The sequence below is a fragment of the Lonchura striata genome, chromosome 3 (assembly GCF_046129695.1).
Source record: "Lonchura striata isolate bLonStr1 chromosome 3, bLonStr1.mat, whole genome shotgun sequence".
Lineage (NCBI taxonomy): Eukaryota > Metazoa > Chordata > Aves > Passeriformes > Estrildidae > Lonchura > Lonchura striata.
The window spans coordinates 18,554,347-18,581,456 of NC_134605.1; the positions used below are offsets into that span (position 1 = coordinate 18,554,347).

At 54.9% G+C, this 27,110-nt stretch overlaps 1 protein-coding gene across 1 annotated transcript; it reads right to left on the reverse strand.

Moving 5' to 3' along the window:
* Positions 1-930: 930 nt before the first annotated feature.
* Positions 931-26,543, reverse strand: LOC110473958 (cullin-9). The gene is given in 42 exon segments (XM_077781918.1): positions 931-1,902; positions 2,277-2,368; positions 2,561-2,694; positions 3,038-3,155; positions 4,196-4,306; positions 4,811-4,885; positions 5,066-5,159; positions 5,295-5,458; positions 5,556-5,720; positions 7,296-7,436; positions 7,724-8,087; positions 8,166-8,425; positions 8,508-8,704; positions 9,149-9,266; positions 9,445-9,590; positions 9,715-9,880; positions 9,979-10,189; positions 10,479-10,636; positions 10,978-11,160; positions 11,581-11,696; positions 11,913-12,089; positions 12,169-12,302; positions 12,810-12,985; positions 13,073-13,168; positions 13,336-13,441; positions 13,616-13,787; positions 13,855-13,945; positions 14,109-14,339; positions 14,628-14,733; positions 15,125-15,356; positions 15,502-15,719; positions 15,845-16,038; positions 16,135-16,342; positions 16,590-16,791; positions 16,986-17,358; positions 17,845-18,035; positions 19,031-19,169; positions 22,576-23,109; positions 23,473-23,627; positions 24,415-25,053; positions 26,101-26,162; positions 26,244-26,543. Coding segments are annotated over 40 exon segments (7,566 nt in total). The 5' UTR covers positions 25,040-25,053; positions 26,101-26,162; positions 26,244-26,543; the 3' UTR covers positions 931-1,709.
* Positions 26,544-27,110: the final 567 nt, after the last annotated feature.

Genomic DNA, 27,110 nt, shown 5'->3' on the forward strand with positions numbered 1-27,110 from the left:
CTGGCAAAGCACAAACTGTCCTGTCACACCCTAACACAGGTGTCCTACGGGCTCAGGGAGGACAGAAACCTCCCACAGAGCAGGAGAGCAAGGTTTGATCATGATGTTCAGTACAAACACTCCATGAGAGCAGAGATTCACAATCCTGATTCTTTGGGTTTTAAGCAGACATCCAGGAGACAGTGAATGAGGAACTGCAGGTGTGAGCCTCCACATAAGCACCTTTGGCATCTAGGATGTTCTGCTCCATCCCCAACAACCTGGGAAATTCAGGTTGCTCCTGCAAGGAGCCCTGAAGAGAGGGCCCAGTGGCGCCACAGGGAACCCATTGCCACATATGGGGAGCAGGGTTGGGATTTCCACCAGGACAAATTCAGCAGGACTAGGAGCTACCAGCTGCAGGGAAGTGGAAAAATCAGTTTTCCCTCATGGTCTGTCTGGCAGCTACTCCCTGTCCACAAGAACCCCACATCCCTTCCCGATGATATCCAAGGCCTAAGAGCCTTGTATCTCCAAAACAAGCCCAAATCACCCCTCAAGCCCTGATAGCAGTTCCCACATATGCCTTTTGCGGGGCACCAAACGTTACCACCTCCATCAACGTGCAGGCATCCTGTCTTGCACCTGGTCCCAGAAACACCAGCCCCACTACTCTGCATGGTCTGGTCCCCTGCCCTCTTTCCCATTGCTCCCCACACCCTCTCACTGTTCCCTGAACTGCCCAGGAAGGAAAAGCCATTTTGCAGGACAGACTGTGTGGTCTGGGTAAGGATTCCAAACCCAGCTAATTTGTGATTTCTAACTAATTTCACAAATAATTAATTTCACAAGGAACTTCTTTGATAAGCACATCCTGGTCACATCCTTACTTTAAGATATCGTGCTGTTCCTCCACTCCCCCATTCCCCACAGACAACAAGAGGCTTGTGCTGGAAGAAAACTGTTTATTTATTTTTTTAAACAGAACTTTTATTCAACCCTTGTTCCTCAGGGTTTTTCTTTTTTTTTTTTTTTTCTTCTGCAAAGATACAGTATTATTTGAACAACCTCTGCATATATATATGTATATAAAATATATGTGTGTGCATATATTTATAAACTTAAACAATCCTGCAAACTTGTGTCACTCGTAGTAGCCCTTCCTGCTTCATAACAGAGAAGAAAACTCCAACAAAGGGCAAAAATGCAGTTCCTCTCAACCAGAGGAACCAAACCACATCCATCTCCATGTGGCTGGAGAGAATTCCACCAGCTCCAGCTGGGAGGCTTTGAGTGTAAATGCATCTTTTTACAGCATTTCTAGACACTGGCCCTTACTAGACAGTGCTGTGCTGGGACATGTGCCACCCTCCCCTGTGCCCTTGGGGACAGCACACCAAGAACAAGGAGCAGGCCTTTTACAGGTGGCAAGTGGTCCTCACTCTGCAGTTGGGCTTTCTAACTCAATTAAATAGCTATAGGCAGAACTGGAGACAAGGGAAAAAGGCAAGATGTCTTTCTGAGAGAGGTGGCCATAGTAACACAGACCAGCTGCCCAGAGCATGTTCCTGCAATTCAAGAGGCACTGAGCAAGAAACCTCCCAGAGAAAATGTTTTGTTCCATCTGAGAGCTCCTCCCTGCTTTGAGGAAAAACAGTAACACAAACCGATTGAGACAAAGTAGAGGCAGAGGTCCAAGGTGGCAGGCTAGGTAACAGAACACTCTAGTGTTAGCTACGATAGCTATCATTATCATCAAAGTAAGAATCACAATCTGAATCATTATCCATCATAAAGTTATCTTCATCAAGGTCATCATCATCATCATAGTCTTCCTGCCACTGTGGCTCATACTCCTCATCTTCAACATCCTTGCCACCTTCATCTGTGTTGGGGGAGTCACACAGGATGATATGTTTCTGCCTGTTGAGGAACAAAGCATAAAAACAGACTGCTGTGAGCATCAGCCGCAACCCAGCCCCACAACACCCTACTGTCATTGTCTCAGCATCCCCACCACAGAAACTCAGGAGAGTCCAGGCAGAACAACTTCCATAACTGAGTCTGCCAGTGATGGAGCTTTCTTGATCATAGCTGCATACAAGCAGAGGTTTTGCTCATTTCCCCACACCACTACATCACTTAAATTGCTACTTCAAACAACAAAACAGGACACAAGTAATCAGTGTTTGTCATTCACTCTTTTGTATGGCGGTGAGCACAGGAGAAAACTCTGCACACCTGCTTTTTGTGCGTACTCACTCACCTTCCTCTGTTACTCCACTAAGAAAACTCACCCTGTACATGCAAGGGCTGAAGCAGGCACATTTGCAAGTTTCAACTTTCTCTGAACAGCATCTTCTGAAGTCTGGAGCCCAACATGGAAATCCTGTTAGTAGGAAAAAACAGCCAAAAGAGACAGAAACAGTATGTAATTTGGGGTGTATTTTGTGCTTCAAAACCCCTACCATGCAGACACACAATCCTGAGTTTATGCTCTCAGCTGATCAAACCCTTTAGTTTACCCACAATCAAATTAGACCAGAGCAAGACAAGCCACGAACAGCCATGTGGCCTTCACCTGTGTGGAGTGCCAGAGAATTGCAAAGAGACGCTCCTTGATCTGCCGCACCAACTCCAAACCCACACGGAAGTGCTCTGCTTTCAGAAGCTGAAGAGAAGTGGCCAGGTCCTGGTACTGCAGCAGGGTTTCCTCTGCAATTCAAGGCCAACAAAGTCATGCTGCATCCCACACTCTTGAACAGAGACCAAGTCCTTGGCTCTGATTGTGAAGCCAGCCATAGCTGCTTACATCTCCTGCGCAAACGCACCCCTCTTTCAGAACAGAACATGTTGTTCAATACTGCATCCATCTCCACTGGCAGCCAAACTGCTCCAGTGGACTTTCTGAGAAATTACATCAAGAAGGCAAGGACTGGACTGGGAGAAGTGAGGCCAGCTGGGTGTTGGTATATATGCTATCGCCCCACTAGAGCTGCTGCCCTTTGACTACAGCTGGAAATGTTAGTCACAACTTCAAAGAGGCTGCAGGACTTACCCAGAAGGATCTGCAGAGCATTAGTGAGCAGCTCCAGGCTCTCAGTCTGCTGTTCCACAACATCCATGCTCTCAGTGTCCTGGTTATAGTAGCTGTACACACAAGAGTAGGCCAGCACCTGGAAAAGTACATATCATGTTGCTGAGCACTCTCCTTCAGCTTCAGAGCGGGCAAGAAGGGAGCAGTATCAAACCCTTCCAGACCTCATTATTATCAGTGGCCTCTGGCCTGTGGCCATAGCCCAATGACCCATTATGACAAGAGACAGCAGTACCAGGCTAACTCAAGCTACTGGCAGGATTGGAAATGAATGTGCAATTATTTTATATTGAAGTCTAAAGCAACTGATTTTTCCCACTTGCAAACCACCACAAGAACACAGACTGTAAATGCATAATAAGTGTGACTGACCAGCAGGCAAAGAGTCAAACCCTTCAGCACATGGGACTAGGCAATGCTGGGCAGCCCAGGCTGAACAACAAAGAGAATGGAGCCCAGAGGGAAGTAGAGATGAGGAGGCATGGTGCTGTACAGCACCAGGAGCCCACAACAAACGTATTTCAACAAGTGGCAAACTCCAGTTTTAAATGAATGACCCCTAAAGCCATATAGACACCCAGCAGGGAATGAGAGCACCATTTCCATTGAAAGAAATGGGCCAGAAATTCAACAGCAGCAGCAAGCAACAATGATATGTACCCCAGAAAACTCAGGGGCCATCACATTTAGAAGACAAAATAGGGTCAGGCACCCTTGTCCCACATGCCTCTCTCAAAATCAAGCCTACCTGCAAAACCAGGGTGTATATGCAAAGTCAGTACTGCAAAGACAATTCCCACCTCCTGCCGATGTTTCAGCACAGAACAGGTATTACAGACCTGAGATGTCACAGGCTTACTGCACATGTACAGTGGCTGTACCACAAATCCTTTTTAATGTGGCTATGAGGACATGTAGTGGGGTAATTCACTGCTTCCAAAGAGAGCTCAACTCAGACTCAAAGCAGGGAATGGCAGACATGAGCTCTTCCCCTATCCTGATGCTACTCCTTCCTTCAAGCTTTCTCTGTATCCTCTTGATTGGAGAATAAGGTTGGTGTCTCCTCACACCAGCAAAATTAAGTCTAAACCTCAGCAAAACTGTATTATCCAGCCTTACCTTCCGTGCCTGTTCTAGCACTTTGCAGGCATCAAGGACAAAGTTCAAGTTCCTAATTTTTGGCATCTCTCTGATGGAAGAAATGCTGTTCCTCAGACTTACAGCAAATTCCTGCAAAAAGCAAAGGAGAGGGAAAAAAGGTCAATGTCATTGTCAAGGTTCACAAGATTGAAAAAACAGCACCTTCCACACAAATAATTGCTAAGCATTCTGAAGTGCCATCCCAGAATATGTAGGCAGCAGAAGAGCATTTAATGCATCCAACTATGACATTTCTACTGTGCCATCACTTCAAGCTTTTACAGCACCTCAGCTCTGAGCAGAGTTCAGCCTTCAGTCACCAATGCTTCCAACTCCTGCACCACTCTGAGCCCCTCAACACCACTAGTCAAGTGCTCAGTTTCCACAACAGTCTGGACAGAAGAAAGCAGCCAAGGACTACTCCTTAATGTCAGAGCCAGGGAAAAATGATCATCCAGTGATCCCAGCCTGGATGTGAAGCCTGCTTCTAAGCAGACAAGACACTGACACAAAAGTGCCACTGAAACAAGAAAGTGCCCTGCTCACTAGGGCTGAGCAGCAGTCAGTGTCTGCAAGTGAAGGAGGAGGCCTTACCCTTGCGTGGTGATGAAAAGTGCATCTCTCATTGTAATCCTGGAAACGCTTCTCCTGCCAAGCTGCTTTACTCACCTGGAAGGAAAGGTACAGGAACTTGTAGCAATTTCCCTTGAGTAGCAGGGCTACCTGGAAATGCCAGTATTACAGGCAAAATGACGAAGTCCAGAGTAAAGGGCCCAAGTGGAGATCCTGAGAGGCTACAGGGGCCTCTGAACACAATCATGAACCAAGGAGATACAGCAAACCACTCACCATAGCAGAGCAGTTGTAATAATCCTTGTGATTCGGCCTCCAGGGCTTGAGGCAGCGCCAGCAGAAGCCATGATTACACTTTGCACATGTCATACTGCAGAAGGACAATGGCAATTGCTCAGTCCTGAAAGCCACTTGCAGACAGTTCCTGACAGTGCTCCCCTACACTACAGCCAGGGACTGTGCCACCCAGTCACAAACACAGTAGCAAACAAAATTGTATACTCACTGCAGGCACCCCTCATTTTTCTCTATCTGAGCCTGGCAGTTTGGGCAGTGCTTTGAAATGAGCTTAGCCAGATGTTTGCTTTGGGCCTCACTTGTCATTCCCTCATAGTATCCATCATCATCCACCCACCGAGACATGTGGCTGCAGCTGGCAGGATAATGGGCCTGAGAGAGAGGAAAAGACAATCACTCAGCCATAAAAAAGCAGAAGGGTGGGTGCCAAACCTAAGTGAGTACAGCCTGTGATCCAGCTCAGGCTCACCTCTGGGAAGCTGCAGTTAAAGCAGGATATCCAGGAGCACTTAGAACAGGCTGCTCCATAACCAAGTCCATCCTTAAGAAGGATCTGATCACAGCCCTGAGGGTTGGTGCACCATGTCAGGTTGGAGCAGCACTCAACATAGCGCCTAAGGAGGGCTTTTTCATACTGCAATGAGAAGCCACAGAAAAGATTTAAGTCTGAGAAGCTGCATGGTTAGGCCTTAAAAGTAGTGTCTGGTGCTCTGGGCTATGCATCTCACCAAACAGCTGCACCCAACAAAAGAGCACTCAGTCAGTTTACCCTTTCATTCCCTTTGTGTTCATTTTTCTATCCCCGCCCATGTCATATCTGGAAGCATTTCATAGATTTGCTGAGGTTGGAAGGCATTTCTGGAAATAAAACCTGGTTCAAACTGTCCAGCTTAAAGCAGGAATGCTCAGGACTGTGTCCAGTTGAATTTTGAATATACCCAAGCACAGAGACCACAGATCTCTCCCCCCAAACTGGTACCATGTCTCACTACCCTTACTATTGGAAAGAAATCCCCAACCCCAACAACCAGTTTTCTTATGTTTAAATATAATTCCAGCATTAGATCTTCACACAATAATCTAGTTATTTTGAGCTCAGGATTGGACCAGAGAACTCCACAAATTATTGCAACCCAAAATATTCTATGACTGTATGTGTGACTCTGCATCAGACATTAACACTCCAGCCACACCACTTACTGATCAAAAGGAAAACATAACATTTTGGTGAGAGCATCAGAGCAACTTGTTAAAATTAGCTGCTATTTATGTCAATCTGCAATAATTATTTCTTTTTATAAAACAGTCACACCAACAGGCTACTAAATCCTGCTTTCAGACAGGTGTGACTATGGGATTTGCAAATGCACTAAGGACTAACTGTCCAGACATATGCACTAATTCTCCAAGCACTTCCTATTAAAAGAAAGACAAAAGATACAACTGTCAAAGAATAGAGCAGTGGGAAAGAGACTGTTCTTCCAAGCAGTTAACAAAAAGAGTCTGTCATGTGACAGCTACAGCTCTGCTATTAGGTCAGGAGGGCATTCAGCCCTAGAAGCTGAGAAAACAGAAAAAGTAGGTTTTAGAACAAGCATCTACTGCTGTAGCTTGATGACCAAGTACTAAAGTAAGCAGAGCTCAGAAAGCCTGATTTAGATAAGTCTGCAGACTCACACAGACTTACAGTGAAGATTAAGTCTGATGTGATGTGGCAATTCCTGCCATCTTCATAAAAACCTGAACTGCTCAAAGCCAGAGACCAATGGAAGAGGAAGGACATAGGGGTCACTGATGCAGCAGTAAAATGAACTTACTCATGTTGTCATTTGGCCTTGATTTATTATTATTATTGTTATTATTATTATTGTTACTGTTAAATTGCTTCCAGCACACCAGTGGAGGATATTTGTCATGACCTTGCTACCATGGCTCTCATCTAGTCCTGAACTAATGATGTCCCTGAAGTGTTGCTTGCTAGAGATATACTTAAGAGGAAACACCACTGTGCTCTTTCATTGATGTTATGCTTTCCTGAACAGCTGGAATTGACCATAATCAGAGAAAACAGACAAAATCTGGCTGGCCACCATTATCATGCTGCCAGTCTTGGAAACAGGAAGAGGGAAAGCAGCAACAAAATCATCTGATAGTGCTGACCAAAATGCAGGAGAGCTTGAACACCCAGCAGCCACCCCTCCTGCTTCACCTTGGCTATAACCTCCTCAGAGGACACGATGGAGTAGATGAAGGCTGTGGTCGGCTGAGCACGGCACTCGGATATGGGACAGGTGCAGTTGACAACCATGTTCTGCTCAATGCGAGTTGTGAGATATTCCCTCCAACAGGGCTGTCAGGGCACAAGAGGAGAGATCAGACCTAAGCAGGGCCATGTGACCTTGGAAGCCCTCCCCACCCAGCAGAGGGTGCACAAAACCCCACAGATCACAGGTAAGTACCCCAAAGCACAAAAGTGGGAATAGACAAACCAGGGGTGAAGGATCATAAAAAAGTGAGCTGAGAAGAGAATGTATAAGCTCTGAAAAATCCCCTGATAACACCTTAAGACAAAGAACATCTGCTCCAAGTAGACAGCAGCAATTGCCTGTCAAGCAGCAGGAACCAAAGGCTCTTCACCTTGCAACAGTAGTGCATGCAGCAAAGGGTTGGTGGCTTCTCAGTAGGACACAGCTGGTTCACACAGACTGGGCAGTGGCTTCCAGGGCTTGGGGGAGGCTGGACATCCTGCACTTGCAGCCCTGAGGAAACGAGCAGGGCCTCACGGTTCTCCATGTAACACTGAATCAGGAAATCCACATTCCACCTACAGTGCATGAGGAGGTGTCGAGCAACATCATCCGATATGCTCAGAGTATCCTGGACCTGCTGTACTGTCTGGTTCATGAGCAGCTTTGCCTCCTCTGGACTGAGCGTGTGTCCCATTGGCACCTGCAGCATTGCCATGAGATATTCTTCTGCTCTGCCTGTTCCAGGGTTCCACCTGACATGGAGAAATGTGCCATGTTCAGACAGGGTGGAGATGCACACCCCTCCACACCTGGTCAGCATGCACCCCTACCAATGCAGGCTGTCTCTGCCATCCTCCTCCAGGGATGCCTGGGCTGGCCTGCACTGGAAAGTTATCTGTGCTTGGCCGCCAAGAGGTGTTGTGGATTCAGCAGAGATGTATTCCAAGACATGAGGCCTCCCCTCCTGGCGCTGGAGATAGCCCTGGTTCAGCAGGTGCAGGATGCAGGACAGCACGTCCACACTGTGGCAGCAGAAGCTCAGGAACTGCACCCCGGGGCCCAGCTCGCCCTTCTGACAGGCATCGATCACCTACAGCAGCAAGGGAGCCCCACTGCAGTGGCTGCAGCCCCACGCAGCCCCTGTGCCCCCTCTGCCCACACCACCCTCGTACCCTGAACACCAGGTTGTCGATGTGCAGCTGCTTCTCCACCTTGAGGATGCGGGTGATGAGGCAGCACAGGACGTTCCTCTTCCTTTCCAGGGCGCTCACCTCGGCCCTCTCTGTCCGCAGGTACCTCTGCTGGGGCAGCAGCCTCAGCTGGCGGTCGGAGCTCTGGGCCAGGGCTGCCTGGTTCAGCCGCAGTGCACCTGGAGCCAGCCCCCAACCCAGGCTCAGCCAAGCCTCGAGCTGAGCCCTGAAGGAGCCCCAGGACACACGTGGGGCTGGGGGACCCAAGCTGGGCCTGCTGCAGCTGCCTGCACCGCTGGCCACCCCAGCCCTGTCCCCAGCATGTGGCTCCAAGCCACAGCCACGCACACGGCCCCTGGCCCCAGCCCAAACCCATACACAGACCTGAGACCCACCCACCCACACTGACCCAGGCCCCGTCCATGGCCCCAAGCCACACCCCACACATCACCCCCAGCCCTACATTGGCCTCAGGCCCTACCCTGACACACAACCCGTGCCCTGAGCACCAACACGTGGACCCAGCCCCTTCACCAGCCCTACAAGCTCCTGCACCCCTAAGCCCAGCACCCCCTCGGGGTTCAGGCCAGCCCCTCCCCTGGGTGCCCCAGCCCCGCACTCACCCCCTGGCGTGCAGCTCCCCACCAGGATGCCCTGGCCGTGGGTCAGCGGTGTCAGTGCTTGGTGCACCAGGTCAGCAGGGAGCCCTGTAGCCTGCAGCAGGGCCTCCACAGCCACCTCCTGCAGCACAGGGTGGGAGGGCAATGGCCAAGACTCACTGGCCACGGGCCCTGCCTAAGAATGGGGTCCTGTGCCCCAAACACTGCTGGAGACCCCACCAGAAGGAAAGGGAGGACACAGCCCTGCCATGCTCCAGCCTCCCCTGCCTCCCTGGCCCCATCGTGGCTCCAGCCCCTACCTGGGCGCTGTTGAAGCACAGCAGGATGTACATCTGCAGTGTGGACACATGCAGAACGCAGTCTCCAAACTGCAGCTCGGCGTGGCCCAGCCACGTCCACTGCAGCCGACGGGGCTTCGTGCACTCCCAGCCCAGCTGGCTCTGGCCTGCCAGGGACAGTGTCAGTGCCAGGGACGGGGACCAGCCCTGCCAGGCACTCCCAGCCCACCACCACTTGTGGCTGAGCTGCCCTGGAGGGTCTGGGCACACACCCCCAGCCACAGAACTCACTCTGCCAGCAGAAGTCAGCAAACTCATCCAGTGGGGAGCTCAGCACCGCTGGGAAAAACCTCCCAGGGTTATCCATGTAACACAGCGGGGAAACAGGCCAGCAGCGCGGGGACAGGGCCAGCACCTTCACCTCTGGCACGTCTGGCACTGTGGCTGTTCCCAGCACCTGGGCACAGGGGCACGAGGGCAGCTCAAGTCAGGCTCCGGGATCCCCGCAAGGAAAGCCGGCGGCCTCCGGCCTCCCCACGCCCCCTTCCCTCTCACCTCCTCCAGGCCCATGTCCAGCTCCAGCAGCCGCTTATCCTGCTCCTGCAGCTGGAAGAGGCGGAACTGCCGCTGGAGCTCCTCCGACTCGGCCAAGTTGCTCAGCATATCTTGGGGAAAGCGGCTGGGGAAGCACAGCCCGATCTGCTCCACGATGCCTTCCTCCAGCCATGACGGCCCTTGTGTCAGGAGCCGGTCCCCCAGGTAGTGCCTGCCACGGCCACCAGCTTCAGTCAGGGCTGGCCCCGAGCCCTGTGGCCATCAGCCACCCACCAGGAGACAGCCACAGGTCCGAGCCCACCGTATTCCACGGCACGTGGCCCCTCCCTGTCCCCAGCAGGGAATGTGATTCCACACACTGGCAGCACCCGCAGGCCCTCTGCACTCCATGATCCCATAAAAGCAAAGTGGGAGCACCACTGCCACAGCAGGCCAAGCTCCCCCAGCACACCAGGCCACGCTGCAGCAGGCCCCTGGTTCTGGAGACACAGCAGCCTCACCTGTAGAAGTGTTCAAAGGTGTGGGCAAACTCCAGGCCACTGAAGACGACAAAGGGCTCCAAGAACTGCTGCAGCCGCTCCAGAGGCCCCGTGCTGCCCGCAGCCCTGCGGAGCTCCTGGATCTGCACGTCAAGGTAGCGGGCAAACTGCTCACTCACCTGCAAGGGACAGGGCTGGCTACAGACAGGACTCACCAGGTGCCCACAGGGCCGGGATGGGGGAATGTCCCTACAGGGAGCAGCTGGGAAACTCTGGCACTCCCAGGGACCGAGGGTGCCCAGGCACCAGCCCAAGGCCAGAGTGTGCCAGGGCTGGGCCCACCCTGGGATGAGCACCACGCACCTGAGCTGGGCACCATCCGGGGTGCCGGGGCAGGGCTCTGTGGCTCAGAGGGAACAGGACACCACCCACCCAGAGCTTGCCCCAGTGCCGTGGGCCAGGGCAGCTCCCCAGCCCTTGCCCAGGGACACAGCACCGGGGCCGTGCTCCCTCGACTCACGTGCAGCGCAGTCAGGAAGGAGAGCTGCAGCAAAGCCCCGGCAAAGCCCTGGCCCAGGGCCAGCACAAAGGCGGCCTGCTGCCCAAAGAGCTCCTCCGTGGCCCCGCGCAGGCGCCGGTACAGCCGGCAGTAGCGCTCCGCAAGGTCCGGCGCCTGCCCCGCCGCCTCCAGGAACCGCTGCACCTGCGGGAGCAGCGCGAGGGCTGAGCCCGCAGCGGGACGTGCCCCTGGAACATCCCCAGCCCTGCCCTGCCGACACCAACTGCCTGGCTCCCCGGGACTCGGGGCCCTGCTGCCGCTGCAGGGCTGCCGAGGTGGGAGCGCAGCTCTGAGGGCTGCCCAGGGGCTGTGCGGGCACTGTGGACACGCAGCAGCAGCCCAGCAGGAAGTAACAGCCTGGCACCAGACCTGTCTCCTGGCCTGGCTGGCACTCGAGCCGTGCCAGCGTGACAAGCACAGCAGGGCTGTCCCCACATCGCTCCAGGCTCTGTGGAGGCCAGGTACAGCCCTCTGCCCTCCCCATGGCACTGCCAGACCCCGCTCCCTGCTCCAACCACCCAGGGAAGGTCCCACACCCCTCCCAGTCAGCCCTCCAAGCTCTACCTGCTGCTGCACCACACCGCGCCAGCACTGCGAAATTCCCCACAGGCCTCTCGACTTCTCCACCACCGCCTTTGCAGTCCTGGCTGGCACCTCCTTGTTCTTCCTTTCCTTCCCACCTGCCAAGGGTCAACCTCAGGCTCAGTGTAGCTCCATGAGCAGGCCCCACACACTGACCTGCCACAGCAGGGCTGAGGCACGGCCCTGCTGGGGCATGACCACAAGCATGAGCATGACCTGAGCATGATCCGGCTCAGGAGCCTCTGTGCCATAGGATGCTCCCAAGAGGAGCCCCAGGGCCACAGCCTGGCACTCTGGAGCAGCCCCTGGCTCACCAGCTGCTCTGGTCTCCTCTGGCTCGGGGCCGCCGGGGTCCACGTGCACCAGGAGCTGGGTCAGGCGCCGCACGCAGGAAGCAAAGGCAGCCCTGTGTCCTGTGGCACAGCGGGGCAGCTCCACGCTCTCCAGGTACTCAGTCAGCAGCCAGCCCAGGGGACTGACACCATCAGGGTCTGCGAGGCCAACCAGACTCAGAGCCAGGTGCCTCTGCCTGGGGCACGGCACAGGTGGGTCCCGGAGAGCGCAGGGTACCTGGGCTGGTGATGCTCTGCACCAAGGGCTTCACCAGGGCCTCCCAGAACGTCCTGCCCAGTGCCCAGGCTGCCTCGTTGTCGGGAAGGAAGCGGTTGGCAAAGCCCTGCTCGTGCCGCAGCGCCCGGTTCAGTCTGCAACAGACACCGGGCAGCACACGGTGCCAAGGGCTGGAGAACTCCCATGGGAAAGCAGAATACAGTGGTGGCTCCCTGCTCTGCCCTTTGCCAAGGCACGATGGCTCGCTGGCCCCACTAGCCACCAGCAGCCAGGGAGAGCCCCTTGCTGTCTCGGGGCCTGCCCCCAATGGCCCTTGGGGCCTTCGCCCCTCCTGCCAAATGGGGGCTGTGCAGTGCCTGTGGCCACGAGATCCTGCTGTGCCTGGCCAACCTCTGTCAGGACGTGCCAGCCCTGGGGGGACCGGCATCCTGCTCTAGGGGGGTAGCCCAGCTTAAACCCAGATGACCCCAAGGTGGCTCTGGCCAGGAAGGATCTCTGGTGGCCAGGAAGGAGCAAGGGCCCCTCCCATCCAGGTGACACAGCCAGCTGCTCCTTTCCCAGCCCCGCAGTTCCCTACAGGCTGCCAGCCATGTCCCCCCGGGACACCAGGGATGCGATGGCACAGCCAGGACACGACTCACCTGCCAAAGAGCTGCAGCAGCCGCCCCCGGTCTCGGCAGATCTCCTGGCTCCAGGCATGAGCCCGAGCAGTGCAGGAGAGGAACGTCCGCCGGCACAGCTGCTCCCTGAAGATGGGCCAGAAGGTGGGCTTGGGACCCAGCACCTCGATGCCACGCACGCGTGTGTCGATGCCACCCTGCAGGACAGCGGGACCCTCAGTTCCTGGGGCACAGCCCCAGCGCCCCACACTGCCCGCTCCCAGCCCCAGGCCCAGCTCCCCTACCTGCTGGCACCGCTTCACGCGGATCTGGATGATGGGCCAGAAGCGGGTCATGTTCTCCAGCAGGATCACTCTGCTGTCCGAGGGCAGGATGGTCACCTGCAGGGAGGCATGAGCCCTCAGCGTGACAGGCAGCCCAAGAAGGCTCCCACAGTGCAGCTCCTGCCATTCCCACCTCCCCGAGGGCACCTCCCAGGGCCTCACACCACAGCCACACCTCCCCGGGGCACGGCAAGGACCAGCCCGCCACTCCCACGGGGACTCACCGCATTGAGCTCTGTCCTGATGGTGGCAGGGCTGTCCCCACCCAGCACCACGACCCTCGATGGCATATAGCTGGAGTCCTCACTGGCCACCAGCATGCTCAGCTCCCTGCAGCACAGCAAACACGAGGCTGCCCGGCCATCCCCGCCTCCCTGCCCTAACCCTGACAGCACCACGCCCTGCCCGTCAGTCCCGCTGCCCCCAGGATGGGGACACTGGCAGGGCTGGCACAGATCCCCAAAGCCCTCTCCTCCACACACAGCCCTGCCGGCCCAGCCCCACCTGATCACCACTCCACACTGCATGTGCACAGTGATGAAGTGGGAGCCGGTGCTGCCGTTCGACTCCCAGTAGGTCCTGGGGTTCCTGTCCATGAGCTTGCTGGCCTGGTGCGAGTTGGAAGAGACCTGCACCTTCTCCCAGCACTTGTCCTCCTTCACCTCCATGCTGGAGCCTGTGGGCAGAGCACAAGGAGTTTCCAGCCACCAAGCCTGGGCTCAACTCCCCCTGCCTCCTCTCACCTTGGCATAGGTTGTGCAGGAAGACATCAAAGAAGGGGATGCTGATGGGCTGCTGGCTCCGGCGGTGCTCCTCAATCTGTCCCAGGACCAGCTGTGGGATGGGGCAAGGCTCTTACCAGGGGCCCCAGGTCCTGCTCCCCTCAGCCCCTGCAGGGCTGTGCCAGCCAGAGAGCACAAGGCCGTTCCTCAGCAGCAGGCACAGCCTGATGCCCCCAGACCCAAATCCTCAGGCAGCTGTGCCTCCCCAGGCTCACCTGGATGCAGCCAGCCAAGATGCTGCTCATCAGCTTCTTGTAGAGGCCGGCGTACTTCTCACATTCCGTCAGCAGGTTGAGCAGGGCCGGCGCCAGCGCCAGGACTGTGCTGTGCTTTTCCAGGGCTTTGCACAGAGCCTCGTGGGTGCCCACGTGGCACATCACCACCACACAGTCCTTGCTGGCACTGCCCAGGCGGTGCAGGAAGCCCACGACCTCCTGCAGCACCTACTGAGATGCAGCCATGAGCAGACGTGGGGCACTGCTGGCAACTCCCCAGGGCCCCCCAGCAACCGGAGCTGCAGCTCCATTCCCCTCATCCCAGCCCCACCAGAGCCTGGCCAGGCACAGCCAGACTGGGCACAGGGCCACCAGGTCACGGACATGGCCAGGACAGCCGCTCCCCACCTCTCCCAGCACCTTGGACACAAGGCCAGCCTGCCACCCGCGGGGCCCTGCTTGCCTGAGGCACAGCCAGCACAGCCATCCTGCCTGCTGGGAGTGCCGGGGCCCCCTCACCTCCCAGCTGCTGCTGTGGGTGATCAGGAAGGACACACAGGGCTCCACACACTCATGCCAGGGCAGCACATCCTCCTCATAACTGTCCAGGAACTTGTTCAGGATCCTGGGTGACGGAGGGGGCAGGCTCAGGCCGGGGCACAGGGACAGCAGTGCTACAGGCAGCCCTGCTTCCCTGCCCTGCCTGGAAGGCACCTCTCCAGGACTGGGAACCAAGGCTCCCTGGCACCTTGCACACACCAAAAGCACCCAGGCATGTCCTCTGCTGCCCCATATGTCCCCACCAGCACCCAGGCACAGCTGCTCTGGCTCCATGTGGCCCTGTGCCCCAGAACACACCAATCAGCACCTGCCTACAGGCTGGGGTGAGCCTGCCCCCAGTGAAGAATACCCCCACCAGATCCCACAAACCTGCCCTGGGTCTCCCCAGCATGACCACCAGCACTCACACACCTGCTCAGGGGGTCCCACGCTCCCCCCAGTTGCCCTGCACCCACCTGAGGATGCTCAGGCTCACGGCCTTCTCTGTCTCCAGCAGCTCCAAGCTGCGCAGCAACAGCCTGAAGCAGCTGTGGTCCTGCAGCAGCTGGGCCACGTGGCCAGAGGGAACAGGGCCTTCACTGCACAGCTGCCGCTCCAGGGCCACCACCACCTCCTTGGACAAGCCGCCATCGTCCAGGCCACCCAGCAGCATCTGCACGCCCTTTGGGTCCAAGAGGACCTCTCTGCCTGCCATGACAAGGACACATGAGCCCAGCCCAGGCACTCACTCCAGCGGCAGCAGCCCCTCAGGGTGCTCTGCCCTGCCGGGCCAGGCAGCCCTGCCCGTGGCACCCGCGGGGCCGTGGCACGGGCAGGGTGGGCAGCACGGTACCTGCTGCCTCCGGGCCCAGGGGCAGCCCGTGCTCCGCCAGGCGATTGATGGCGCTGAGGGCCAGCACTGCCTGGGGGCAGCCGCTGCTCTGCCCGGCCCTCCAGCAGCTCTGCAGCACTGCCAGGAGATCGCAGCTCGCCAGCTGCTCCGCCAGGCCCCGGTGCCCATCCATCAGCATGTTCACCACCAGCAGGCCGTTCTGCACCCCTGAGGAGCCCCTGTGGGAACACAGCCGTGCCACTCTCCACCCCAGGCACAGAGCCTCCCCTGCACCCACAAGCCACCTGCCCGCCCTGCCCATCCTTCCCCCCAACCTCAGCCGCTCCCCACACTCTGCCCCTACCCTGGGACCCTCTGCATGGTGCTCAGGGCAGCAGGGATGCTGCTCAGCAGGCCGGCAGAGCCCTTGCTGGAGGCAGAGCCGATGCTGGCAAAGATCTCCCGCATCATCTGTGCGTCGCCGTGGTTCCAGGGCAAGCACTTCCCACCGGCACCTTCCGGCTCAGCGTCCGCAGCTCCCACCAGCACCTTCAGGGCCTGCGAGGACGAGAGCGGCGCACAGGGAGCGGCCCCTCCACCACGCCCGGGGCAGCCCGCGCACCCCTGCCCACCCCCGCATCCCCCTGCGCTCACCGCCAGCCCGGCCTGCTGCACCAGGGCGGAGCAGCCGTGCTGCTGCATGCAGGCCAGCACGGCCCGCACGCCGCCCTCTGTGGCAAAGGGCACGCGCCACTCGTACCGGGCCAGCAGCACGGCCAGCAGCCGCAGCGTCACCGCCACCAGCGCCTTCTCTGCCACCTCCGTGCTCAGCAGCTCCACTGACACCTGCACCAGCTTCTCCCTGCGTGTCACAGGACACCTCAGGCAGAGCACCCTTGGGCCCTGCCAGCCACCTCCTTCCTGCCCACGCTGCAGCTGGGACAGCCCTGCCAATGAGCCTGCCTGGGACAAAGGGACACAAAATCCACCTTTCCTCTTGCACATACCACCCTTCACACTCCCGCTCTTCCAGCTCAGCACGGTCCCCCACCCTGCCCAAAGGGCCCTCTCCAGGCAGCAGGAGGAGTGCGCAGCACCCCAGCACTCACCCAGCTCTCCCGGTGCCCAGCCTGTCCTGGGCTGTGCCGACTTGCTGCTCCGACTTGGGCTCCTCCTCCAGCATCTTCAGGATGTGCTTGAGCCCAGCTAAGCGCAGCCCCACCGCTGAGCTGCTGCTCTGGATCACCTCCACCACAGCCGCAACCTTGGCCAGCGAGCCGCTCTCACTCAGCCCCTTGGAGCTGCCCAACGCTGGCCGGAGGGACGGAGGCGTCAGGACAGCCTGGAGGTGACACCTCCAGCAGCTCCCAGGGCGCCACACGCCCACACACCCAGCACCCACAGGCACCCCACTTCAGGCAGCCCTGCCCAGAGCCTTCCCCTGTGGAGGCAGCAGTGCTGCTGCCAGCACTGCACCTGCGCCCCAGCGTGCAGCAGAACATTACCTTGGCTCTGCTCCTCCGTCACCTCTGGCAAGAACAGCCCTTCCCTCTCCAAGAGCTCGCTGAACAGCTGGGAGTCCGACTTCACTGCCACTTCACTGCAGCCTTGGGGTGACCCTGGGGCTGCAGAAAGGTCTCCCTCCACTGCCTTGGCCATTGTGCCTTCAGGGCCGGTGTTCCTGTCACCCTCTGAGGACGCTGCGGTGCTCCCTCCACCATCCTGCTCTGCCCGTCTCCCGAGGAAGTGTCTGGCATAGACACGGGAGCCACGCAGGTCACGCAGAGAGCTGCCCTGGCACCGCTTCTCCAGGACCTGCAGCACCTTCTGGGCCAGCTCCACAGGTACCGACAGCTGCATCAGGGCTTCTTCATCCACCTGTGACAGCCACACCCACGGGGGCAAGTTCATCTCGGGCTCGCCACGCACCCCACGGCCCTTGTGGCAGCCACTGGCACAACGGACAGAAAGGCTGCACCGCCAGAGATGCCCAGGGCCACTCCCCACTGCCACCCTCCCCTGCCTGTCCCCAGCCCAATTCCCACCAGCCCACACTTCCCCACCCATGCTCACCACCCAACTGCAACTGGCAGAATGACCCCACGGCCTTGCCTTGCCTGCCCAAACCCTGCTGGACAGTCACTCTTCCAGTCAGGGGACACTGCCTTTCCTCTCATCTCCACTCACTGCTCTGCTGGGCCAAGCTCTCCAAGCTTTCGCCATCCCCACTCACCCTCCCATTTCTGCCCCGTTCAGGCTGTCCCTGCACAGCTCACACTTGCCATCTCCTCTGGGCCTGCTCCTTTCCCTAATGCTCCCTTTGCTTCTCCCTCCCATCTCCCTGCTGCAGGCACTGGCCCCTACCTGCTCTCCCTGGTGCTGCTGGATCAGACAGGTGATCTCTTTCTGCTCCTGTGCTTCCAGCTTCCTCACAAAGAAGAGCAGCTCCCACCATTCGGCACGGCTCAGTGTGTCTGCAGCCTTGGGCAGCCGCTGCCCCAGGTAAGGCAGGGAGTACAGCCCCCCCAAGGGCTTGCACAGGAATGGCTGTGGAACTGCAGGGGAGCAGAGCAAGGAAGGGCACTGTCAACTCTGCCAACTCCCCCGTCCTCTGCTGCACACCCACATTTCAATTCATATTCTAAGTTGGATATGATGCCTGGAAAGAGTTATACACAGAAGTGAAACAGAGCTCCTGCTTCTCCCAGAATCAGAAAGACCATGAAAAGAAGAAATCCAACTAAGTTTGTTTTAACTTAGACACTGCACACTGACATGAAGTTAAGCCTTTAAATACAAGAGGTAAAAGCCATTTAAGAAACCATCAAAAAGAATAGTTTCAAAGTGTGCAATTAGCTGCTGATCTCAATATTCTCTCTTTCAGCCAGTAAATCCAAACCACTCTACACAAAAAATATTCTAGAAGACCACTGCTGTGATAAGAGTTACTTTTATAGGTTTCCCTGGCTAGAATCATGTCAGATGCTGAACAAGAAAGGCATATCTGAAGTCTGGATTCTGGTTTTCATTTTTTCTCCCAGCACAAGGGAAATGTTAAATGATTCTAGGAGATGCTGCAGATGTCTTACAAAAACAGTTCCTTAATACTTTAACACCTTGTTAAAATCTTAACAGTATGAAGTTAAACAAATTGCTGCTATGTTGATGCTTTTAAAAATACTTATCACTTACTTAAGGGGACTTGAGTGCCCCCATACAGCTTCATCTCAGAGGAATTCCAAGTTCATGTTTTGGCAGTTCGGTGAGTTCATTCAAACACAAAGTTTTGACAGTTGGAGTTTAAATTAAATTTTATACTTTTTATATCATTACTTGCATTACACATCTTTACAGAAGTCTAGGGTTCAAAAATACTCCATTCAATCACAAGGCATGTAATTCCTTAACTAGCTTTACATGGTCACACAAACTGATAGTGCTTTCTAAACCCAGCCTACTACTTGCTATGTGTTTGGCCATATAAAGATCCCCACTCCTATCCCACAGGATAATCAGAAAGAGATTACATACACAGGCATCACAATCTCACCTGTGTCCACAGTGAAGCTCTTTCTCACACTACATTCCTTCACCTGAGCAGCAGGATCTTCCCACTGGTCCCCAAAGCCAATAATCTCCAGTATGTGCCAATGCACCCAGTAGGTCCGACCCGTTGACTGCTGTAAAACCTACAGGTGAAACAAATCCAGACAATCAGATCTGCTCACTTGCTCAGTCCTCTTGATACATTTGTCCTCCCATTTCCCAAAGAAGTAGAAGACTACACATTTTTTTTACAAATTTCAGCACACACATTGTCCAGTTTTGAGGCACACTATCTTTACTAAATTCTTGCCTTGGTTACACCTGGATCTTTATTTTTAAAGAAACACTAACTTTGCCTGCAACCACTACAGATCTCACTTAGTACAGCAGCAGAGGCATGAGTACATCCAGCTAATCACACCTGTTCCCAAAATGTCAAGCTGCAGGTGCTTGGGAAAAGCAGACAAAGGACATAACCAACACTATCTCGAGGCAGATGAGCCTTATATAAAGTACCTCACTTTTACAACCTTGGTCATTCATCAACCTTCTCAAACAGTTTTTGGGCTCTTGATAAGTGTGTCTCAAAGGCAGCAATTGTTTCCTCTGCTTTGTCCAAGTTGCGTCTCAAAGGTCAGAAGGACTTTTTATGGCTTCCCGTACCATAGTGCTGCATTTAACCTTCTGAGCAGGAGAACCCAGCAACAGCAAGTACAACATGTCAGCAGCTTAAAAAACCAGCAGAAAAACATATGGTTTGCCTGTTTCACTGAGCTCTTTTGGAGTTACACCAGTGCTACTAAGAACTCATTGTGCTGGGCAGATGAGATGCTGACTGACTTTGAGAAAGCACCATATGGAATAAGTTGAGTTAAACTACACACAACACCAAATAGTTTTCAATGTATCTCTGACCTAAACTAGTTATGTACCAAATACCATCTCAAAGGAGTCATGGAAAGATATGGCTGCAGGACCAGACACAACAGTGAAAATCTTTTTTTGGAGAGAAAGGACAGCAACAGAAATCAGAGCAACAAAGGAAAGATGAGACAAGGTAAGAAACAGAGTTGTGATGGACTGGTCCAATTGCCATTCAGATCTGATTTTGTTAATAGTATGAGCCTTAAAAATAACTTACTGAAAATAAGCCTGAATGGAGCAACTGCAAATTCATTCAACCTAATTAAACAGAAAAATAGACAGCAGAGGAAACCCAAGGGACCAACAGGACAAAGGGAATGGAAGGTAACAGTACACTTTAGTTCAACATTGAAGTGAAAACCCTTTGAAATTTATGCCACTGGCAACAGGAGAAAATATCAAAAGACCTTGGTGCCCTTTCCAAGTGCCCAGATAATTAAGACTAAAAGCAAGTACAACTTTGTAAGAAACAAATATCACAATTTTAGGAAAACCCAAATATTAGAAACCAAGAAGTATAAGGACAAAGAAAGAATCAGTATGAAATACATTTCCTTTGCAAGTTATGTTTATGGAGTGGGTTATAAAAGAGGTTTATAAACCACTTAAAATTAAGATGCAAAGCAGTTATTCAGCTGAGGAAGCCTGAATAGAAACACGACCAATGCATGGATCAGAACTAGAAAAGCCTTTTAACTGAAGTACATGGAAGACAGGGAGGTGATTCCAGAAAACCAGAGGAGAGTCTTGCCTGGCTAACCTACTGGCCACCTATGATGGAGTGACTACATTAGTGGCCAAGGGAAGAGCTATGGCTGTCACCTTTCTGGACTTCTGTAGTGTTTTTGACAGCAATCCCACAACATCCTTCTCTTCAAATTGGAGAGACATGGATTCAACAAATGGACTATTAGTTGATGAGGAATTGATTGAATGGTCATATTCAGAGGTCAACAGCTCAATGTCTGTGGGAACTCAAAATGTCTCTCAGACATTTTTAGAGGTTCCAGGCCTTGGTCAGAAGCATTTTAGATCCTGGCAGGCAGCTGGAAACAGCTGTGATGTTGAGTTTGAGCCATGGAATGAGTTACCAACTTTGAAGGTGGAACAAGCAGTCACAAAAGGTTAGATAGTATAGTAAAAGTAGTTACAAAACAGAGGGGAATTTTTTTTAGTATTTTACAGGGGGGTTTCAGCACATGTACAGGGGGGGTTTTACTTTGTACATGGGGGTCAGAAGTTCTAAGATGGAGGAAAGTGGGCTGATCCTGTTCTTCCTCCTTCCTTTTCCTTGCCTCCGTGTTCTTGGTGATGTTGGCACTCACAGATTGGTTTAGAGTAGAAAAGCACTTTGTAATATAGGTAGTAGGTATTGGGGAATAACTGTAAACATGTAATAAGTAATATATCATATAAAAGATAGCAGCAGCCCTGGGCGCGGGGAGAGATGAAGAAGACAGCAGACAGAGAGGATGTCAGGGTGTGTGTGTGCCTCTGCCCAGGCTGCTGACCAAGCAGCCGCAGCCCGAGAAGACAATCTTTTAGATAACTCACAATAAACTGCCTTGAGACCAAACAGCAAGAGCCTGCGCAGTTTTTCTTTGGAAGCACGGGTTGGAGGAGGAATTTCACCACCAAATGGGACCCCAGAATAAGGCTGGAGTTCTCACAAATGTCCAGCTGGAGGTTAGTGACAAGTGGTGTCCCTCAGGGGTCTGTATGGGGACCAATACCATTTGATATCTTCATCAGTGACAACAGTGAGACTGGCTGCACTCTCAGCAGATTTGCTGACAACACCAAGATGAGCAGTGCAGTCAACATGCCTGACGGATGGGATGGCATCCAAAAAGACCTGGATTAACTCAAGAAGTGGGAACCTCATGAGCTTCAACAAGGCCAAGTTCAAGGTCCTGCACCTAGGTTGTGGCAAACCCCACTACCAATCCAGGCCAGAGGACAAAGGGATTGAAAGCAACCCTATGAAGGACTTAGCAGAAATTGTGGATGAAAAGTTGGACACAACCGGGCAACGTGCACTCGGAGACCAAAGAGCCAACCATACCCTGGGCTGCATCAGAAGCAGTGTGGCCAGCAGGTGAAGGGAGATGATTCTACCCCTCTGCCCTGCTCTGGTGAGACCCCACCTGGAGAACTGCATCCAGCTCTGAAGACTTCAGTACAAGGCATGGACCTGTTGGAGCAGGTAAAGAGGAAGGCCTCTGAGAGTAAGAGGGATGGAACACCTCTGCTTTGAGGAAGTGTTGAGAGAATTAGGGTTGTTCAATCCAGAGAAGAGAGGGCTCCAGGGAAACCTTACAGTGACCTCTCAAGTTCTTAGAGGGGAGGTGTAAGAAAAACGGGGAGAGGCTTTTTAGTACGACCTGTTTTAGAGGATAAATAATCTTAGTGGCACAACCCATACAAAACCAGACTAGCCTTCCATGCAACCCATCCCTCCAGCTCTGAAAGGGGAGTATTTTGCTAGGACAGATGCAGACAGTGATACACATTATGCCACGCCTATTGTCCAATTTCCTGCACATAAAAGTATAATTAGGAATTCATCTGTCAACCCAGTCATGCCCTTCTGCCATTCTAGCCAGAAGTCTCCCCATGACCTACCAGTACTGTGTGCATGTTATCCGTGCTCTGGAGAAACTCGCCTTCCTCCCCAGCTCTAATGTCACCGCAGTCCGCCAGCAAGCGCACCCGCATGCCACGCACCAGGTTTGCCCGCAAGTACTCTGTGTAGTCACTGCTGTCTGCGAAGTCTGATGCTGTCAGGAAGGCACAGCCCTGCTTTTTGTGAGGACCGGGATTTGAAGGCAACACAGGATTTTGGACAGCAGTGCTGGCTGGGGTCTTGTGCTGGAAGATGGAACGGACAGGGCGAGGCTGCAGGTCCCGCTGGGGCAGCGGCTCTGCCTTGTGCCTGTGGCTCCAGCCCATCACGTGCACCAGCTCCGAGATGAGGTTTGCCATGGCCATGCTGAACTCAAACTCCTGCTTCACACGGCTCCTCTCCTCAGGGACAGGGCTGGGCACAGCACAGCCCTGCTGCTCCTCTCCCTGCTCCACGCCACTGCTCAGCTTGTCCAGGAGAGAAGTCACACACAGGTAGTGCTTCACCAGCACAAACAGCTGCTTCCCAGGGATCTGCAACAAGCACAGCTCTCACACTCGGCCTGCAGATTACTTCCAGCCCCCAGCTCTCTGAGCCATCAGCTCATTCCTAGGCAGGCTCCTGTGACATCTCCAGACCAGCTGGCACAGCAGAGACCTCTCAGCCCACCCTCCCCTCCCTGCTCGCAGACCAGGCTCTCCAGGTGCCTCTGCACCACCCCCAGCCTCTCACCAGACCCAGGTCCTGTGCCAGCTTTCCCCCAGCCAGTCCTGCTCACCTGCCCACCTTCAGCTCCCCTCCTGTCCCAGACAAGCTGCCAGCCCTGGCCCCCACTCCCACCCCTCCTGGCCCCTCATGCCCCGCAGGCCCAGGGCTGCTGGCGGCTCTGTCACCACCTGCGGGAGGTGAATCCCCTCGAAGGACATGCAGTGCTCTGCAGAGGACATGACCTCAGCAAACAGCTCCAGCAAGGTGCAGCGACTGTCGAAGTCCATGTGCTGCTCAATGCCATCCTGCTGGCTCAGGGACAGCAGCACATAGGCCCGGCTCCCTGCAACAACAACAAAAACTCTTCAGGCCCCAGAAAGACAACCCTCACCCACCTTCCCTGACAGAGACAGAGCTGCAGGGAAGGAACAGCTTTGCTGCTCAGTGTCACCTGACCCACGTTCTGGCCCTTCCTCTGGAGTGGCAACATTTTGCTCCACAGTGTATTTTTTCTACCCCTAAAGCTGTGAGATTCTCACAAAGCAGCAACCCCAAATAACTGATTCTATAACAGGGTTCCAGGGAAGAAAAGAAGTCAGGTTTTACGCTGAATAAGCGCCTCCTCTGCCCCACTGCAGAGCTGCATGAACTCAGGCACTAGGACAGGGAAAGCCATATCTCCTGTGGGATACACCACAACCAGCAACATTCCAGGTGCACCCAAGTCTCATCAGGCACTTCCAAGCCATGGCAGCTCCTCTTAAATGAGTAGTAGCCTCTATCCAGGGCCTGAGGAAAGGCTCCCTGCCAAGAATAGGCCAGAGACTTTCCAACTAACAGCTTGGAGCAGAGTCACCCCACACTCTGCCAATCTCTTTGGCCTAAGTCCTCCTAAGAGTTAATCAGCATCCCAGCTCAGAAACCTGGCAAGGGAAAGAGTTTCTAACTCCAAGAGCGGTCCAGACAACTGCAACCATGGAAGTCTGGAAGATCCACACTGATTCTTCCCCTTTTGCCAAGAAGCCCCAAGACATGCTGCTTCCCAGGCATTTCACCCGTCCCAAAGGCCTGGCACCCCTCAGCTGCCCAGCAACCCCTCCTCAGTGGCACCGAGCAGGAGCAGCCCCCACCTGCATCGTGTGCACCCAGAGCGTGCAGCATCTCGCCGGCACTGCGGCGGATCTGCTTCTCCCTGTGGCACAGCATCCTCGTCAGCAGCTCCAGGGCTCCCGCCTCCCTGAAGGCGCCCGCCAGGGAGCCGATGCTGGCGTAGGCACCCAGCACGTGCACCGTGCTCAGGATGGAGCACTCGGGTGTCCCGGCCTCGGCCACCTGGCGCCTGGCTCGCTGCACCAGGCTCCTGACATCGGCCTTCATCTCCAGCAGCGAGGCTTCATCCAGCGAGGCTTTGGCCAGCGAGGCTTCGGCCAGCGAGGCTTCCGTGGCCAAGGGACCAGGCGCCTTCTCCTCTTTCAGCCTTGGCCTTTCCGGTCTCCTCTGGCCCAGCAGCACCGGGCAGCTGGCGCAGACCTCTTCTGCAGACATCCACATGGAGATGTTCTCTGCCTTGGTCTCTCCAGAGGAGGCACTGCCGCCTCCCGCTGCTCTCTCTTCCAAGCTAACAACGCTCCACTGCACCAGGTATTCCGGACGGTCGTCGTGGCCCCGCCGCTGCCGGAGCAGCTTCTCTGGGCGGGCCTGCAGCTTGGGCCCCAGCTGCACAAGCAGGGTGCCATTGTGCTTCTCATTCACCATGGCAGCAGATGTGTCTGCAGAGACAGAGGGAAAGCAGGGTCAAGCTTTTATTCCTGAGCTGCATGCTGGGGAAAGTATGAGCTAGCACTGACAGTAGAAGTGGTCGTGGCACAGCTTTTGATTCTGAGATCCTAGAATAATGCTTCGAAGGAAAACCCACTTTACAGAGGCTCACACTCCCTTTCCAAGAAAATAAGGCAATTTTTCATTAAAAGAAACAGTCCCAAGCATTAGTGCACACATAGAAGGAGGTTCTCCTCAATAAGAAAACTAACACAAAACATGAAGGCAAAATAGGGCCCTTTATAAGACAGCAAAAGATGACGAGAGATTTTAGTCCTGTTCGCATCCCTGCCACTGCCCATAATATGACCCTTACAAGTTGCTGTTTTTGCACTTCTGTCTTCCCTCTTCCTATTTACCATTTATAACTGTTTTAGAGTGTGAGTTCACCTAGAGTTCATGGTACTCTCACTGTGCCCAGCAACCTTCACATCACCAGGCCCCGAAGAAAATAACTAGCAGTTTCTCAGATCTAATTCATACACATCAAATCAGACTCACTACCTGAAAGTCTCTCAGCATTTCCTCCTTGCCCTCTTCTCAGAATTCTTTGCCTTTACAATGTTTCATCAATGGACAAATTCCACAGAACTAAAATATTTCTGCTCTCTGTTTCCTGACTGTTCTGCATCTTGGGACCATAAAGAAGACAAGTGCTTCTCTGCTTTCATCTATGCAAAAAGCAGCATGGAAATAATTTGCTGTCCAGGACTGAGTGCCAGCAATCAGCAAGCCAGCTGCAGTCAAAACCAGGGACTGAGCTCACAAAGGCTTCCAGATCAGGCCGATAGCAAGAAGCTCAGCCAGGTGGAAAGGGGAAATGCTCCTACCACTTACACACACTGGCAAGAGAAGCAGTGAAGCCAGATAGCAGAGAAACAGTCAATCCATGCTTAACCAAAGAAGATACCAGCCATCAAAGACTATGATAGGCACATTTTAAATATTTTCCAGGTGCAGAGAGAAGCAGCCTTAACTCCCAAGACATTCATGCTTACCTTCAATTGTGGTGCCTTCATTGGAATTTGCAGCATGCCAGATGGGAATTTTCTTGCAGCCTCTGTAATAAAAAAAACAAGTTATTCTCCTGTGCTTTCTAACAGCCTTTAGATGCCACACCACAAGCCAAAGAATTGCTTTCCTTAAATGAGTTCGTACAGTGCACAGACACACAGAGGACAGCTCGCAGCGACGCGCCTCGGTCCTGGCGCCGCGGAACACACGGGCTTTGCTCCGGGCCGTCCCGGACACCCCGGCGAGCCGCGCCCGTGTGCCGGCCCTTCGCTCACCGCTGTCCCGCTGCCCTCGGAGCCACGGCGAGCCGGGCAGGGCCCAGCCCCGGCAGGCGGGGAGCCGGCTCAGCCCCGAGGGGGAGAAGGAAGCGGCCCTGGAGGCGCCGTCCGGCCCTGCCCGCGGCTCCAGCGGCCCCGGCGCCACCGGGAGCGCCGGAAGCAGCGCGCGGCTTCCGCGCCCCCTACGGGAGGCGGCGAGGGACAGGGGAATGGCGGGAGCCGCGCGTCCCGCGCCCGCGCGCCGCCGAGTCCCCGCCGAGTCCCCGCCGAGTCCCCGCCGTGTCCCCGCCGTGTCCCCGCCGTGTCCCCGCCGAGTCCCCGCCGTGTCCCCGCCGAGTCCCCGCCGAGTCCCCGCCGTGTCCCCGCCGAGTCCCCGCCGTGTCCCCGCCGAGTCCCCGCCGTCCCTCAGAATCCCGGGATGGGACAGGTCGGAAGAGACCGCCGTGGGTCATCGGCTCCAACCCCCCTGCTCAAGCAGGGTCATCGCAGAGCACATGGCACAGGATAGTGTCCAAATGGTTCTTGACCATCCCCAGTGACAACCTCTCTGGGCAATCTGTCTGGGCAATCTGCTCGGGCGCTGCACGGGGAAGTTCTTCCTCATGTTCAGGTGGAGCTTCCTGAGCCTCAGCTGCTGCCCCATTGTCCCACTGCCCTTGTCCCATTGCCCAGCCCCGCCGAGCAGAGCCTGGCCATGCTCTGGCCCCTCCCTGCAG